The 17671-nt window shown below is 42.7% G+C and overlaps 1 protein-coding gene and 1 pseudogene across 1 annotated transcript in view; both read left to right on the top strand.

Annotated features, from left to right (window-relative positions):
• The window catches only part of VPS33A (VPS33A, CORVET/HOPS core subunit), a 30988-nt gene extending 15537 nt beyond the window's left edge, over positions 1 to 15451 (top strand). The window contains exons 7-13 of the mRNA XM_027566886.1: positions 984 to 1177; positions 2732 to 2858; positions 4073 to 4140; positions 5030 to 5167; positions 7996 to 8133; positions 12812 to 12980; positions 13495 to 15451. Coding sequence (XP_027422687.1) covers positions 984 to 1177; positions 2732 to 2858; positions 4073 to 4140; positions 5030 to 5167; positions 7996 to 8133; positions 12812 to 12980; positions 13495 to 13676 — 1016 coding nt within the window. The 3' untranslated portion in view covers positions 13677 to 15451. The remainder of the gene's footprint in view (positions 1 to 983; positions 1178 to 2731; positions 2859 to 4072; positions 4141 to 5029; positions 5168 to 7995; positions 8134 to 12811; positions 12981 to 13494) is intronic.
• LOC113907562 lies at positions 11838 to 12470 on the top strand (annotated as a pseudogene).
• Positions 15452 to 17671: the final 2220 nt, after the last annotated feature.

Genomic DNA, 17671 nt, shown 5'->3' with positions numbered 1-17671 from the left:
GGGGGGTGGGTTGTGGGAGCCCACGCAGCTTGTGGGGTATCTTAGTTCCTTGACCAGATTTTGATTGAACCTGGATTGAACCCAGGTCTTCACAGAGAAAGCGCTGAGTCCTAACCACTGGACTAGGTACAGGGATTCCCTGAACCTCGTTTTTGATTTGGTATAAGATGAGCATTTTCTCAGCATATGTATAATTTTAATAGCTTAATTAAAGTCCATAATATATATTATACCATGGTTTGTACAACCATTCCCCTAATGGTGGGCAATTTATGTTTGGGTTTCTTTTTTTTTAATGGTTATAAAGGCATCTGTGTACATAATTTTTTTTCATATACTATATTTCTTCCTCTGCATTCTCTGATGCAGGATTTAGGGGTCAGAAGTATTAATGTTATAAGGTCCTTGATTCATACTGCCAAGCTTCTTAGAGTTAAACCAGTTTATATGCTAAGGCAACTCGTAAGAGCATGTAGGGTATTTCTGGAAATGACTAAGTTGGTTTGGAGGGAACACAGGTGGGAGAAGTGGATTAAGGCTACTTAGTGGAGGAACTGGATGCTGTGTTTTGTATGTTTGTTTATAATGCTCATTGCAACCCACCAACTTGATTTCATGATCCACTAACAGGACATGATGTACAGTTTGAAAAACACCATAAGATAATGGGAGAGATCCTTGTAAAATTTTTTTAAGTGAAAACATAACCCATCCCTGAATAAGTTTAGAAAGTAACTAAACATTGCTGCAGTGATTTAGATAGGTGACTCCAAAGAAAAGTGGAACCATGATATTAATATTGAAGAGTGACTGCATTCTGTACTGTGATTGTGGAAAAATCAGAGCCTCAGTGCCATGCACCATTTTTTATAAAGCCAGCTTCCACCCTCTTCTGAGTTGGAAAATTCTATTTAAGTGCCTGAGCTAAACTGGTTCTTCCATTAAACGCACTCAGGGCCTTGTTCCCTTCCGCTGTTTTTCAGGTTATGTGAAATTACCTCCGGAGAAATTCGCACCTAAAAAACAGGGCGATGGTGGTAAGGACCTTCCTACGGAAGCAAAGAAGCTTCAGCTGAATTCTGCAGAGGAGCTGTACGCTGAGATCAGAGATAAAAACTTCAATGCTGTGGGCTCCGTGCTTAGCAAGAAAGCAAAGGTGATCTCTGCAGCATTCGAGGTGAGATGGTTTGGTTGTTACCCAGCTTCTGTAGGTCACAGGCTAGACTGCCCACCCCTCCTAGCGAGCAAGGACTGCCAAAGTGCAGCCACTGAGCAGGGCTGCAGTTCTGAGCAACTGTGGGCTCAGCCACTGGAGAACCCAAGGTTTTCTTTCTTTTTTTTTTAAATATATGCACCTTCATTCATTCATTCTGCACTTCGTAGCATGCAGGATCTTAGTTCCCCAATCAGGGCTGGAACCCCTGCCCCTGCATTGGAAGCAAGGAGTTCTAACCTCTGGACCACCAGGGAAATCCCCGCCAAGGTTTTCTTTTTAAACTTCTCCCCAGACCTATGAGAAAAGGTGTTTTTCTCTTTCAGGGAGAGAAAGGGGTAGTATTTTGAGTTTACAAGCGTTCACCATAAATATTTGTTTTACCTTCTTTGTAATTATTTCCCATCTCTCTTAAGAGGAAGCCAGCTGTACTCTAAATTTAAGATCCTCTATAATAGAACTTGCAATTTGGGCCAATAGCTCCCAGTTTAGCCAACATGCCAATGGTAAGGGACCTCTGCAGATGCAGGAGGTGATAATAAGAGCGAAATCCCAGGAGCCCAGAGCTTTTAAATGGACGGCTTCATTATCACCTTCCTGCCTCCTCTTGCCCAGCCACTGGTTTATTCTTGGTTAAGCTCATTTTTGAAATGGGAATTCAGTAAGATGCTGAACTCTGCGTGTTTAGTCTTTGGAAACATGTATTAGGAGAACTTTGAAGACTGATTTTTTTCACTGAGTGTGTATTTCCAGGTTTCATCTTTATTTTTTTTAGTGTTTTTTTTTTTTTTTTTAACGTGGACCATTTAAAAAATCTTTATTGAACTTATTACCGTTTTTGCTTCTGTTGTTTATGTTCTGGTCTTTTGGCCATGAGGCATGTGTGATTCGACCAGGGATCAAACCCACACCCCCTGCATGGGAAGGTGAAGTCTTAAAACACTGGACATACCTGGGAGGTCCCTAGGTTCATCTTTGTTAGGATTCGTTAATTGATTTTCTTCAATTTTCTGAGTTACTTGCTTTACAATTACTAAACTTTGCAAAAAAAAAGAAAAATTTCTCACCACGAAGTAAGGTTGTTTTTATCCGTGGATAATATTCAAGATTGAGGTTCAGCAGTAAGAATGGATTTTTTTTCTGTTACAGAGGAAACTTTTTGCTATTTATGTTCCCCTCTTAATATAATGTCTTCATTTTGATTTTTTACTCAGAAATGTTTCTGGATAACCTAATATCGTCCCCCACAAATACTAATCACAATATTATCTGGTCCCTGGGAAGGAAAAAAACCTTAGGCATTTGCTCCCTAAAAAAGTACTAATGTAGTGAACAGGAACAGTGAGCCTGTCTTTTCTGTTTTTCTGTGTCATGTTGAAGATGGGTCTGGCCTGATTTATTTGTATTCCCTTCTTTCTTTTGCATTAGTATAAATTGAATGTCCCCTAAGCAATACAAAGAACAGAGCGCTTAAAATATCTTCCCCACTTCCTGCTCCTGCTGTTTTATGCATTTCAGGAAAGGCACAATGCCAAGACGGTTGGGGAGATCAAGCAGTTCGTTTCACAGCTGCCCCACATGCAGGCAGCGCGAGGCTCCCTCGCAAATCACACCTCGATTGCAGAGCTGATCAAAGATGTAACTAGTGAGTATCCTTGGGAAGTGATGGAGCTTGCCTGGGGCTGACTAGCACGAACCATGACTGACACCATGGCCATTGGCACCGCCATGCTCCCTTGGGAGGGTTAGCTCTGTTTTAATACCGTATGTTATCCTCAGTGTTAATTAAATGTTCCCATGTTTATAGTCAAAAATGTTCCCTTTGTGGTTAACTCAGTTTTCTTTCATTAATAAGATAATGTAATCATGTGATACAATATTTGGAATGTCAAAAAGAGAAAAAAATTCTTCCCCTAACATGAGGCAGTTAATTGTTTCGGTCTGGTTTTTATCCTGTCATTAAGGATTACTTAGAGCAGAATCCAGTTTCTGTTTTAGTTTTTGTTTTTCCCTTGAAGACTCCCTAGGTGGAGAGTGTATGTTAAGTATTTTGAAAGAGCTTGGGAAATGTCTATTACACCAAAGATGAATTTACTTGTTAAAACACAGGCTGTAAAAGCTGAGTTAGAGATTGTTCAATGCCCTGTTTTATAAAGTATGCTTTGAATCTTACATAAAAGTGTTAGAAAATCAGTCCTTTGTTTTCATATTGATGGAAGTGGAGATCAGGTGAAACTGGGTTAGATCTGATGATGCAAGTAAAAGGCTCTTGGCAAATTAGCTTTCATTGATACTGAAGAAAAGGAGAAGGCAATGGCAACCCACTCCAGTACTCTTGCCTGGAAAATCCCATGGACGGAGGAGCCTGGTAGGCTTCAGTCCATGGGGTCGTGAGGAGTCAGACATGATTGAGCGACTTCACTTTTACTTTTCACTTTCATGCACTGGAGAAGGAAATGGCAGCCCGCTCCAGTGTTCTTGCCTGGAGAATCCCAGGGACGGCAGAGCCTGGTGGGCTGCCATCTACGGGGTCGCACAGAATCGGACACGACTGAAGTGACTTAGCAGTAGCAGCAGATACTGAAGAAAAATTCCTAAGATCTTATTAGAATCCTAAGGTTATTGAGATTTCATGAGAGTCCTAAGAATAGCGAAAGGGTACAGTGGTTGACTATTCCTGGATGTAACTTAGGAGGTCAGAGTTATAGTTTTCCATGTTTCTTAGATTCTCCTCAGGTGGCAGTTTGAATTTTTGTTTGCTTTCTTTTTTGCATGTCATGTTTCCTAGTCATGCTCTGTGTATAAAGGCATTAACATTTATTGAATTTCTTACTTACAAATTTGCTGTTTCCATTTTAGCTTCTGAAGACTTCTTTGATAAATTGACAGTGGAGCAGGAGTTTATGTCTGGGATAGACACTGATAAAGTATGTGAAAATGAAACTGTTCTAGCAAATAATTGATACCTTATAAAAACTAAGATTACAGCTAGAAAAGCAATTGCTTTGATTCCCATGCCTTATCTAAATATTTTAAAGAGCAGGTGCAAAATGTGAAAACAGAGATCTTAATCAAGTATTTAAGATTATTGTATTGAAGGCACTTTCTTCAGTGCACAGAGAGGTGAGGCCCTGCCTCTAAAATCAAAGATCTCTAAATGAATAGATTTACTTCCTAAGTGAATTGATCTTTTTTTTTTAATTAATTAATTTATTTGGCTGCACCGGGTCTTAGTTGAGGCATGTGGGATCTTTTCGCTGTGGCATGTGGAATCCAGTTCCCTGACTAGGGATCGATCCCAGGCCCCCTGCATTGGGATTGCTGAGTCTTAGCCACTGGACCACCAGGGAGGTCCCAGCAAATTGGTCTGATAGTTCCTTTACATATCCACCTCTATTACTAAATTTGAAATGATTGAATTTGTGAAAACTCCCATCTTCTAGAAAGATTCTTGTTACTTTATGCTGATAAATTGCTGCTGGGATAGCCAGGATCACACACCCGGGACATGCAGCAGCCTCTGGAGGTTGTCCATCCGTGGAGACAGATGAGTCCAGACAGGCTGCTGGGTCCCTCAAGTCTGCCCTCGCCAGCCTGTGCTCCCCGATCGCTGGCGTGTCTGCATGGTGGGGGGTGGGTGGTGTGTGTGTAGCAAGGGCCGAAGGAGCTACTCTGGAGGGAGCTGAGGGAAAGTGCAAAAAGAATGAGCCCTTCTTCCACTCATCTCCTTTATTTGACTTTGAAAAATAATAGTAAATATCCAGTTCTGTCAGTCCCCAGACCAGATGCTGGTGCCCATCTATACTTTGTTTTCAGGTCAACAGCTACATTGAGGATTGTATTGCCCAAAAACATCCCTTGATCAAGGTGTTAAGACTAGTTTGCCTCCAGTCTGTGTGCAATAGTGGACTCAAACAGAAAGTTCTGGATTATTACAAAAGAGAAATTCTACAGGTCAGTATGTTTTTAAATGACTAATTTGCCAGGGGTGAAAGCGTCTTTCTAAAAAAATACTTCCCAAAGCTGCTATTTGGGTGTAGGGTTTCCATTATCTTTTAAATGTTTTAATACCTGGAGGGATTGTCCTTGGTATTTGTCTGCTGTGTTTGCATAATAATAACGATAGTTAATGTTTATTGAGCTTTTACTACATGCCAGGCTTAGTTAGAAGAGTGTTACGTGTATTCATTTGTTTAATCCTTACAAAGGTGATGAGCGAGACAGTCTTATCCCCATTTTATGGATGAGAAAACCAAGGCACAGAGTAGTGCTGTAACTTGCCCAAGGTCAGCAGCTAGTGTGTGCCAGTTGTTGTTTTTCATTCCCTAAGTTGTGTCTCTTTGAGATGCCATGGACTGCAGCACTCCAGGCTTCTCTGTCCTCCACTATCTCCTGGAGTTTGCTTAAATTCATGTCCGTTGAGTTTGTGATGCCATCTAACTATCTCATCCTCTGTCATCCCCTTATCCTTTTGCCTTCAATCTTTCCCAGCATGAGGATCTTTCCCAATGAGTTGGCTGTTTGCATCAGCTGGCCAGGGTATTGAAGCTTTAGCTTCACCATCAGTCCTTCCAATGAATATTCAGGTTGATTTCGTTTAAAATTGAGTGGCTTGATCTCCTTGCAGTCTAAGGGACTCTCAAGAGTCTTCCAGCACCACAGTTCAAAAGCATCAATTCTTTGGTGCTCCACCTTTATGATCCAACTCACATCCGTACATGATACTGGAAAAACCATAGCTTTGACTATGTGGACCTTTCTTGGTAAAGTGATGTCTCTGCATTTTAATACTTGTCTACGTTTGTCATAGCTTTTCTTCCAAGGAACAAGCATCTTTTGATTTCACAGCTGTAGTCACTGTCCACAGTGATTCTGGAGCCCAAGAAAGTAACGGCTGTCACTGCTTCCACTTTCTCCTATCTGCCATGAAGTAATGGGACCAGATGCCATGAACTTAGTTTTTTTAATACTTAGCTTTAAGCCAGTTCTTCCACTCTCCTCTTTTACCCTCATCAAGAGAGTCTTCAGTTCCTCTTCACTTTCTGCTGTAAGAGTGGAATCATCTGCATATCTGCGGTTGTTGTGTTCTTTCCCAGAGAATCCCATGGATAGTGTGTACCGGAGCCAGGACTAACCCCAGACAGCCAGGGACTAGTGCTCCTGCTCTTTAACCAGACAATTCCACAGAGGAAGGGGACTTTCTGATGATGATTCCTTAGCCGACTTACTTAAATCAAGCCTGTTACTTTATAGTAAGGAAAAGCCCACCATTGTTTTTAAAATTCTCCTCTCTGTTTAAAAATGTTTCAGCTGTATGTATTTGCTGTTACTATTTACAGTTAAGTACATTATTGTCAAAACTAAATACTCACTTAGTTTGGGTTTTTTGTTTGCTTCTCCTTTAAAAAATTACATGTGCATTCTCATCATATAACATTCAAATGAAGCAGAAGTATATGGTGCAAGGGCTTCCCAGGTAGGTAGTTCAGAAGGTAAAGAATCTGCCTGCAATGCAGGAGACCCGAGTTCACCCCCTAGGTCTGGGAAATCCCCTGGAGAAGGGAATGGCAACCCATTCCAGTATTATTATTGCCTGGAGAATTTCATGGACAGAGGAGCCTGGCAGGCTACAGTCCATGGAGTTGCAAAGAGTTGGACACAACTGAGCATCTAACACACACACACACACACACCGTACAAACTGTGACGCCCCGCCTTGCCTCCCCTGCCCACCATTCCCCTCCCTGGAGGGGACTTACATGAGCAGTTTGGTTGGAGTGCTTCCAGATCCCCTTCTTTGCGTGTGTGTACAAAGAACGTTTACATACACAGACCTGGGGCGAGACCAACTGGATCTGAGTCCCAGCTCTGTTACTCATTAGCTGTGTGACCTTGGGCAAGTTATTTAAAGTTCTCTGTAAAATGGAGATAATAGTATCTACCTCATGGGGTTATAGTAAGAATGATTAAGTTAACATATATAAAGCACTTAAAACATGGAAAGTATCATATAAGCATCAGCTTTTATTACTCATTAGATCTCTTTTAATAGAGATAAAATCCTATTATGTGAAGTACAGTAAGTCCCCTACACACAAACCTTCAAAAATTAAAAACTTTCAAAGATGTGAATGTGCATTCCATCAATGTGAGACTTAAGAGAAACTTCAGCTTGCCCTCCAATTGTGTTAGTTGGGTACTCAGGCTAACTTTGCTGGACTTAAAAACACACTCTCAGAACAGAACTTTTTCGTATCTAGAGGACTTAACTATATTCTATTTTTTTGTCCTTAAGAATAAATCCAGAAACTTGTTCTTAATCAGGATGTGTAGGTCTGCCTCATTCTGCTTTTAACAGCTAGTTATATTCCATATGAAAATATACTATAATTTTTTTTTTTGGCCATGCTGTGGGGGATCTCAGTTGCCTGACCAGGGATCAGACCCCCACCTCCTGGGGTGGAAACATGGGATCTTAACCACTGGATTGCCAGGGATGTCCAGAATACTATAATTTATTTGATGCTCACTTAAGTTGGGCCCATAAATTCTCGGAACTTTAAAGTGAAAAGTTTAAATCCTTTGAGTAATCCAGTGAGCTGGATTTGTTGTCATGGGCAAGCAGCTTTAGGACAGGCTTCCGTCCTGCCCTGCCTGCGCCCGCGGACAGTCATCACCTGGATTTTGGTAACGTGCCCCAGAGTGCTCACCAGTGAATTTGTTGGAAGTGCTCCTTTTTGAAAGTCACAGAAACCATTTTCCTGATTTGATTTCTCTTGCAGACCTACGGCTATGAGCACATCCTGACCTTGCACAACCTCGAGAAGGCTGGTCTGCTGAAGCCACAGACGGGGGGCAGAAACAATTACCCCACTATCCGGAAAACGTTACGCCTTTGGATGGATGATGTAAATGAGCAAGTAAGATGCTCCTCTTCAACTCACTGAGAGCTTCCCAGGTGGCTCAGTGGTAAAGAGACCGCCTGGCAATGCAGAAGATAATAATAATAGGAGACTCGGGTTCTATCCCTGGGTCGGGAGGATCCCCTGGAGGAGGAAATGGCAACTCACTCCAGTATTCTTGCCTGAAAAATCCCATGGCCAACGGAGCCCGGTGGGCTACAGTCCACGGGGTCGCAGAGTCAGACACCCCTGTGCATACTTCAGCTCATTTGAGTTCCCATTGCTGGTGTATTGCCATGACATACGCTACTTGATCTATTCACCTGCTTTGCTTTCTAAAGACAGTTTTCTAATTTTTTTTTTTTTTAATGTGTGGATCCTGGCAGAAAGCAGTGCTCTTGTACTGAGAAGTTTGATGGAGTTTTATAAAGATGGGGTGGGACAGGCAGTGCAGTAGAGAACCACTTACCCCCTCCCATCTGAGGTCTGAGGGCAGGGGTTCCAGAACCAGGAGAGCAGAGCTGTGTGGTGACAAGCCAAGGGACTCAACCAGCCTCTGGCAGCATTACAGAGAGGGATTCGGGCAACAAAACGTGACCGCACAGTCCTGTCCTCTCCATTTTCGAGCTGGTGTGGAGCCCACAGGGCTGCCTCCTGGGCACACAGCACCAGGTAGAAGGTGGGGAGGGTCAGGCAAGGATCCAGTACAAAAGGAAAGCAGATGGTGAGAAGCAAGGTTCCTCCCACAGCCAACCCGTCTCCACTCAGAATTGATCACTAGAACCAGTTTGTTACGCATCTTCCCAGAAAGATTCTGTATATAGACAAACATTTTTTAAAATATTTATTTATTGATTTGGCCGCTCTGGGGTCTTAATTGTGGCATGTGGGATCTAGTTCCCTGAACAGAGATCGAACCCGGGCCCTCTGCATTGGAGTACAGAGTATTACCCGCTGGACCACCAGGCAATCCTAGACAAACATTTTTACATAAATGGTGCATATTCTATACCTTGGGTCTTCAAAGTAGGGTGCACTTTGCTTTATATTTGTTATTTATTCCTATCTTTCTAAATTTCATTTTTCTTATATTCTTTTTTTGGTTTTTCATAAGGGGCTTTATTAGGCTGCCTCTTGGCACAAAAGCTAACAATTAAACAATCTCTTCTCTCAGTACTAAAATTGGATTGTTTCTCCCCAGTGGGAATATCAGTTCAGTTCAGTTCAGTCGCTCAGTCGTGTCCAACTTGTTGCGACCCCATGAACTGCAGCATGCCAGGCCTCCCTGTCCATCACCAACTCCCAGAGTCCACCCAAACCTATGTCCATTGTGTCGGTGATGCCATCCAAGCATTGCATCCTCTGTCATCCCCTTCTCCTCCTGTCCTCAATCTTTCCCAGCATCAGGGTCTTTTCAAATGAGTCAGCTCTCCACATCAGGTGGCCAGAGTATTGGAGTTTCAGCTTCAATATCAGTCCCTCCAATGAACCCAGGACCTATCTCCTTTAGGATGGACTGGTTGGATCTCCTTGCGGTCCAAGGGACTCTCAAGAGTCTTCTCCAACACCACAGTTCAAAAGCATCAATTCTTCGGCACTCAGCCTTCTTCACAGTCCAACTCTCACATCCATACATGACCACTGGAAGAACCATAGCCTTGACTAGACAGACCTTTGTTGGCAAAGTAACGTCTCTGCTTCTGAATATGCTATCTAGGTTGGTCATAACTTTCCTTCCAAGGAGTAAGCATCTTTTAATTTCATGGCTGCAGTCACCATCTGCAGTGATTTTGGAGCCCAGAAAAATAAAGTCTGTCACTGTTTCCACTGTTTCCCCATCTATTTGCCATGAAGTGATGGGACCAGATGCCATGATCTTTGTTTTCTGAATGTTAAGCTTTAAGCCAACTTTTTCACTCTCCTCTTTCACTTTCATCAAGAGGCTCTTTAGTTCTTCTTCACTTTCTGCCATAAGGGTGGTGTCATTTGCATATCTGAAGTTATTGATATTTCTCCCAGAAATCTTGATTCCAGCTTGTGCTTCCTCCAGCCCAGCGTTTCTCATGATGTACTCTGCATATAAGTTAAATAAGCAGGGTGACAATACACAGCCTTGACGTATTCCTGTCCCTATTTGGAACCAGTCTGTTGTTCCATGGCCAGTTCTAACTGTTGCTTCTGGACCTGTATATAGGTTTCTCAAGAGGCAGGTCAGGTGGTCTGGTATTCCCATCTCTTTCAGAATTTTCCACAGTTTATTGTGATCCACACAGTCAAAGGCTTTGGCGTAGTCAGTAAAGCAGAAATAGATGTTTTTCTGGAACTCTCTTGCTTTTTCCATGATCCAGCGGATGTTGGCAATATGATCTCTGGTTCCTCTGCCTTTCCTAAAACCAGCTTGAACATCTGGAAGTTCACGGTTCACATATTGCTGAAGCCTGGCTTGGAGAATTTTGAGCTTTACTAGCGTGTGAGATGAGTGCAGTTGTGCAGTAGTTTGAACATTCTTTGGCATTACCTTTCTTTGGGATTGGAATGACAGCCGTAATTCCCGTGTTGTACAGTGTAAATGATGTATTAGTTTGGCTCTTCACTGCCCTGACCAGCCTGTACCTACCTCACCCACCCACCTCTTACCCTCTCAGCACTCAGGTTCTTACTTCCCCGAGAAGGGACGAAACCTGTGCTTCCTGCAGTGCAAGTACAGAGTCTTAATCCATGGATCACCAGGGAGGTCCCCTCCTTCATTCATTTATATATGTATTTGACTGCATTAGGCCTCAGTTGCTGCCTGTGGGATCTTTTACTATGACGTGTGGGTTTAGTTGCCCTGCAGCGTGTGAGATCTTAGTTCCCCAGCTAGGAAATCGAACCTGTATCCGCTGCATTGGGAGGTGGATTCCTAACCACTGGACCACCAGAGAAGTCCCCCCTCCTTCATTCTTTTAACTTCTTTTTAATTGCACCATAGTGGTTTTCAGTTATATCTTGTTTTATGATTTATTAGAAATTCAAGTCATTTGCAGTCTTTCACTAGTTCATTCAGTGTTGCATTAATATGTTTGTGCTTTGGTCTTTTCTCCTCTGGAGCACAAGCCCCTTTGTGGGATAAATGCCTGAAAGGAGAATTGACAGGTGCAAGGGTTCTGTTTCTCGGCTAGAGAGTTCCACTTTACTTGCCAGAAAGTTTCTTGCCAAACCAAGTAACAACTTTCCATCTTCAGTTCCTAGAGATGCTTTGAGTGGCTTTTGAAGGTTTGAGTCGAAAGTGCACCTTTGGATGGAACAGTATGGAAACGTGTACATTACCATGTGTTAAATACATAGGCAGTGGGAATTTGCTGTGTGACGCACGGAGCTCAAATCCAATGCTCTGTGACAAACTAGAGGGGTGGGATGGGGTAGGAGGGAGGCTCAAGAGGGAGGGGATGTATGTATACCTATCCAGGTGGTGCTAGTGGTAGAACCTGTCTGCAGATGCAGGAGACTTGGGTTTGATCCCTAGGTCAGGAAGATCCCCTGGAGGAAGAAATGGTAACTCAGTCCAGTATTTTTGCCTGGAAAATTCCATGGACAGAGGAGCCTGGTGGGCTCCAGTCCATGAGGTCGCAGAGAGTCAGACTCGATTGCACACATGCACACATGGCTGATTCGTGTTGATGTATGGCAGAAACACAATATTGTAAAGTAATTATCCTCCAATTAAAAGTAAATTACAGCTCTCTTTGCCGCATCTACTGTGAGAATGAAGACCATTCTCAGCAACCAGACTGTCGACATCCCAGAAAATGTCGACATTAACTTGAAGGGACGGACAGTTATTGTGAAGGGCCCCAGAGGCACCCTGCGGAGGGACTTCAATCACATCAATGTAGAACTCAGTCTCCTTGGAAAGAAAAAGAAGAGGCTCCGTGTTGACAAATGGTGGGGAAACAGAAAAGAACTGGCCACTGTTCGCACAGTCTGTAGTCACGTACAGAACATGATCAAGGGTGTTACACCGGGTTTCCGTTACAAGATGAGGTCGGTGTATGCCCACTTCCCCATCAACGTTGTTATTCAGGAGAATGGTTCTCTTGTGGAAATCCGAAATTTTTGGGGTGAAAAATATATACGCAGGGTTTGAATGAGGCCAGGGGTTGCCTGTTCAGTATCTCAAGCCCAGAAAGATGAGTTGATTCTTGAAGGAAATGACATTGAACTTGTGTCAAATTCAGCTGCTTTGATTCAGCAAGCCACCACAGTTAAAAACAAGGATATCAGAAAATTTTTGGATGGTATCTATGTTTCTGAAAAAGGAACAGTTCAGCAGGCTGATGAATAAGATCTCAGTGATCCTGCTGCAGAAACAACAAGATAGCAGATGGTTCTGTGGACTCAGTTGTGATGTTTTAAAGAGACAATAAAAACTCTTGATTTGAAAAAAAAAAGTAAATTACAAAAAAAGGTGACCCCTTGGCTGCTAAGAACAGAGCCAAGCATGAGTAGACTGGAGAAGAATATTTTGATATTAGAGAAAGATATTTCAATATTGGTGCCAGATATTTCAGCATTGGAGCAAGCTATTTTTAGGGCTTTGTGTTTCTACTTCAAAGCCAAATCAAATAATTTTGCATTACCCCAAAAGCCGCAGTTAGGTGGCTCCACTTCTCTGTCTCTTGCTGTACAAGCTTTTTTCTCTTCAATTATTTAACAGAATCCCACAGACATATCGTACGTATACAGTGGTTACGCTCCGCTCAGTGTGCGACTGGCCCAGCTGCTTTCCCGGCCTGGCTGGCGGAGTATTGAGGAAGTCCTGCGCATCCTCCCAGGGCCCCACTTTGAGGAACGGCAGCCGTTGCCCACAGGACTGCAAAAGAAACGTAAGTCCAGGGCCCGTATCTACAGATACTCATGCGCTGTTTCTGTGGTTTTCGCATATTAACGCACTTGCTTTATACATTTGTAAAGGACTTAGGAGTCAGAGTCCAATATACTGCTGCTGTTAGTTGTGAATTACATTGTAAGCACTGGAGCGCATTACTCCCTTAGGAGTAGCAGATTTCAACCTCTGAGTTGAGGATCTCCTAAGTTAGAAAAAACATTGAGATCAAAATCATGGTTCCTGAGTTTCAAGTGAACTGTCTGTACCAAGACATATACGACTTTTCTTAGGAATGATGCAGTTTTTTTAAGAGGTGGGAAAAGAAGCATCGATAATAAATTGTTCTTCCGTTGCAGTCCAGGGGTTAAGACTCTGTGCATTCCAATGCTGGGGGTGAGGGTTTGATCCCTGGTCAGGAAACTATGATCCCACATGCTGCACAGCCAAAAATAAATACATAATTTTCAAAAATAATGATAATGATTCTTCATTCTGAAATGTTCAAATTTTAGGTCAACCAGGAGAAAACCGAGTCACTCTGATCTTTTTCCTCGGGGGTGTAACCTTTGCTGAAATTGCTGCCCTGCGATTTCTCTCCCAGCTGGAAGATGGAGGTACAGAATATGTCATCGCCACCACTAAACTAATCAACGGGGCCAGCTGGTTAGAGTCACTAATGGAAAAACCTTTCTAGGGTGTTCCAAGTAGACTTACCAATGAACTACAGAATAAACTGCTCCTTTGAAGAAGTTACGGGAACGGCAGTGCAGTTCCATGGAGGAATAACAACAGGAATGCAGAATTTACTTCGGGGTCAGCTTCTTAAATTAGGCTGTTTTCTCCTATCAGTTTCTCTTTTGTGTTCTTAAATTTTTTAAAGAAGAATGGAAGAGACTCAGCCTGTGTAAAAGAAATCCCAGTTTTTCATGTTCTGACCCCAGGATCTCCATTAGAGACCTCTGGAAATATATGAAGCGTGGTGGGGATGGATAATCTGTTCAGCCATAAATGGGGCCAGTTCTTAAGAACACAGGGACCAACCAGGTAAAAATGAAAATAAAAGTGGAAGTCCAACCCCTAATAAACAGTGCTGAATTTCTTGGAGGTGCATCATGCCTAGGGCAGTGGCCAAGTGTTAGGGACCTGGGGCTGGTATCTCAAATACCTGAGTTTGAGACTGTTTTTTCCTGTCGAACATGGCACCATACATCCAGTGTCACCGGTCTCTATGTTACCTGGTCATCAGGGCAAGTTTTGGCTCCTTCTGTTTTTGATTCCAGTGCTTCTAAAAAAGCAAAAGGTTTGGAAGAGCTTCTTGCCGAAGAACAGATTTTATGCTGTGATCAGCTGAATTGGTGTGGGTCCCCAACTTATCAAGGGCTTTTTACATTGAGGAAAACTCAGCTTTCTGAGAATGTATTTGAAGATGTGTTCTTAGTGCATGTTATTAAGAAATTTCAGTGGTAGATGCCTTCAGTTTTCTTCCCTGCTCATCGTGAGCCCCACCATCCAGCTGGTTCCCCCCCGTAAGCAGTGACAGCTTTGCTTTGGCATGTGGCAGCTCCCCCTCCCAGGTAAGTGCCACACCTGCTGCCCCAGCAGTCTGCAGCCACTCCTTACACAGCCTCTGGTGTTTGTTATGCTAGGAAACACCCAGCTCCCTGGTTTGGTGATGTCATCCCCCTCTGGTGCAGCTTGTTGGTGATCCAGGCATCCAGCTGCTACCTTTCCTGGGGGAGACTGCTAGGCTGTAGAAGGGAAGAGGGAAGGTGCTGGCAGAGAAGTTGGAAATCTCCCTCCTGCACTGTCCCAGCATCCGAAAGAGTTAAGGCCAAGAAGGGGACTAAATTAATGGTTTTATAGCCCTTGCCCAAGTCTCCAGCAAAATTAGTTGACCCCTCCCCCTTCTTTGCTGGGGTCCAAAGTCAGTGTCCCTCCCCAGGTGTCATTTCTTTTCTTTTTTTTTTTAAATTATTTATTTGGCTCCACTGGGTCTCAGTTGCAGCACTTGGGATCTTCTTTGCTGCAGCATGTGGGATCTAGTTCCCTGACAAGGGATCAAACCCAGGCCCTCTGCATTGAGAGCACAGAGTCTTAGCCAGCGGATCACCAGGGAAGTCCCCTGAGGTGTCATTTCTGTTGTTAATTAGTACCTGTACATGTTTTTGTCTCTAGTGAAATTCTGTTAGCACATGCCATGTTATGAGTGAAGGAGAAATCCTGCATTTAAAAAAAATCTCTTTAATGTAAAAATGAGGGGTAGAAGAGGGAATATTTAAAAGATAAGCTTCTTGTGAATTTAACTTGGCTTTAACATTCAGTATTTGGAAAGGTCTTAAAGAAAGCAATCCCTGTTTTAGGAATCCTTTCTCAACTCCTTGTTAGCCCAGGGAGATTAGTTTATACCTTCCAGCCCCAGTGGCTCTCAGTCTTAGCTGCTGTAGAGAATAAAATGCACCTTGTCCATCAGTGTTTTTGGCTCCTGGGATTCAATTCCAGTCCAGGCAAGTGCCCTTGGCTGGGGTTTTGTCCTGTGAACAGATGCTCAGTTGTGTCTCATGTGTCTGCATTCACTCATGACTCTCCATTCTCTTGCTCTGAGCACAGTTAGGTCAGCTCCTAAAAATGCATTCAGCATAAGACTTCAAAACCTCAATTGCTCCATTTGTATGCAAATAGAAAGTGGGGGATAATTATATATTATACGCCTTTGTGTAAGTTCACTTAATACTTGAAGCAGTCTTTGTCCCAAAGAAGTGTGCCCTTACTGAGAAAACGGGTACGTGAATGGTACATTTATTCTTGGAAAGGGTGGATTGTTTACATCATGTCTGGACTTTTTGTCTAGTTGGATAGATGGTTCTGCAACACCAGCAGTCCTACAAAAAGAAGTCTCCGTAGATAAAGAAGCCTGCATAGGCGCTATTTTGTGTCCTTCTGTATACTTTTGAATTGTAGCCAAAAGAGAAATAAGTATTTGAACCCCAGTTTAACTGTGGAGCAAGAGACTAATGGTTAAAGGAGGTTTAAAACAGCGCACTGTAAAGTTTTTCTTGTATATTGGAGTACAGCTGATTAACAATGTTGTGATAGTTTCAGGTGGACAGCAAAGGGACTCAGCCATACATGTATCCATTCTCCCCAAATCCAGGTAACAGCACATTTAATTCTTGAAGAGAACTGGGAAGGGAGATTTCCATGTGTTCAGCCACTGTAGCTCTGTCCTCATGACAAGTGGATTATAATTAATCTGACATGTAGTCTGTCTCTTGTTTTCAGTTGAACTGTTTATATTCAGCAGAGCTGAACTCAAAAAAAAGAAATACTTCTTTAAAAAAAACCAGAACAAACTGAGTGCCTAAAGCAGCCAGTAAGAGGGGCTGTGCTAAGGATGGCAAGGCAGAGAAATACAGACACCGCATAAGACTATGAATGATAAACAGAATGAATTATACTTGAGAACCTTGTATATATTTCAGTCCTATGGTTTAACAATGACATAGTGTAGAAAATAGAGGATGTTTTTTGTCATCCAGCAATCAAAGACAGTACTGTAAAATTTCTCAGACTCTCATTTCTAAATGGATGCATGTGAACTTCAAGCTACATAATGTGTCTCAGCTTCAGTTACTCCACTGCAACATTATTTAGTTGCTAAGTCAGGTCTGACTCTTTACGACCCCATGGACTGTAGCCCACTAAGCTCTTCTATCCATGGGCTTTTCCCAGGCAAGAATACTGAAGTGGGCAGCCATTTCCTTCTCCAGGGGTTCTTCCCAACCCAGAGATCAAACCCATGTCTTCTGCAGTGGCAAGTGGATTCTGTACCACTGAGCCACCTGAGAAGGCCACTCCGTTGGTATAAAATACCCCAAATTGGGTGGTGATTAGAGTCTACAAAGGCTGGAACACAAAACTGCCTTAAGATATCCATATGAAGGATGTGAGAGTTAAAGGGTAACAGAATCAGGTCTATGTTAGTAGCCTTTTGCATGTTACTTTGGTGTGGGATTAGAATATAAATCTCAGCCATACTTGCCTGTGACTCGGCAGGACACAGCCCTCCAGATGACCAGGTCTCTGTGGGGAGTAATTACTCACTGGCTTCCTGCACGCAGCTTGATAATGTTCCGCTCCTGTTTTCAACCCGGCTGCAGCGGGGCAATGATTTGATAATAAGAGATCCTGATCAAATTAGAGAGCCATTTGGCTTCTGGATGAAGATGTTGATAAAAGTGTTGATGTCCATGCTGCCTGTTTTTTTTTAAAGGTCAAAACATAGTCTTAACTACAAACTACTACAAAAAACAGGAATGGGGAGCAGCATAAAGTTTGTGCTTTCTTTTCCCTTCATTGTTACATCTGGGAAAGGGTCTGTTCTTTATTGGCTGGAATCCTGACTGGTTCTTTTAACCTTAACATTTGGAGGAGTTGAAATTGGAAGTAGGTACATTGCGAAGGTGTCTATATAATAAGTCTCTAAACTGCAACTCTGAATTAGAATCTAGCACTTGAGAGCTCTTGGTTTTCTGAGCTAGTTCTCACACAAATGCTTGTAATTGCATGTTTTAAGACAAAAAAGCTAAAGTTTTTGCTTTAGTTGGACAGTCATAAGTGAATGTTGTATGTAGTGGTTCTTCTTGTCTGAGACTCAAGGATGGGACTGCTGTTTGTGGAAGTTTGTTAGAA

Source organism: Bos indicus x Bos taurus, chromosome 17, assembly GCF_003369695.1.
Source record: "Bos indicus x Bos taurus breed Angus x Brahman F1 hybrid chromosome 17, Bos_hybrid_MaternalHap_v2.0, whole genome shotgun sequence".
In the NCBI taxonomy this organism is placed as follows: Eukaryota; Metazoa; Chordata; class Mammalia; order Artiodactyla; family Bovidae; genus Bos; species Bos indicus x Bos taurus.
The sequence above is the reverse complement of the archived record's forward strand: the minus strand, read 5'-3'. Positions and strand labels throughout refer to the sequence as shown.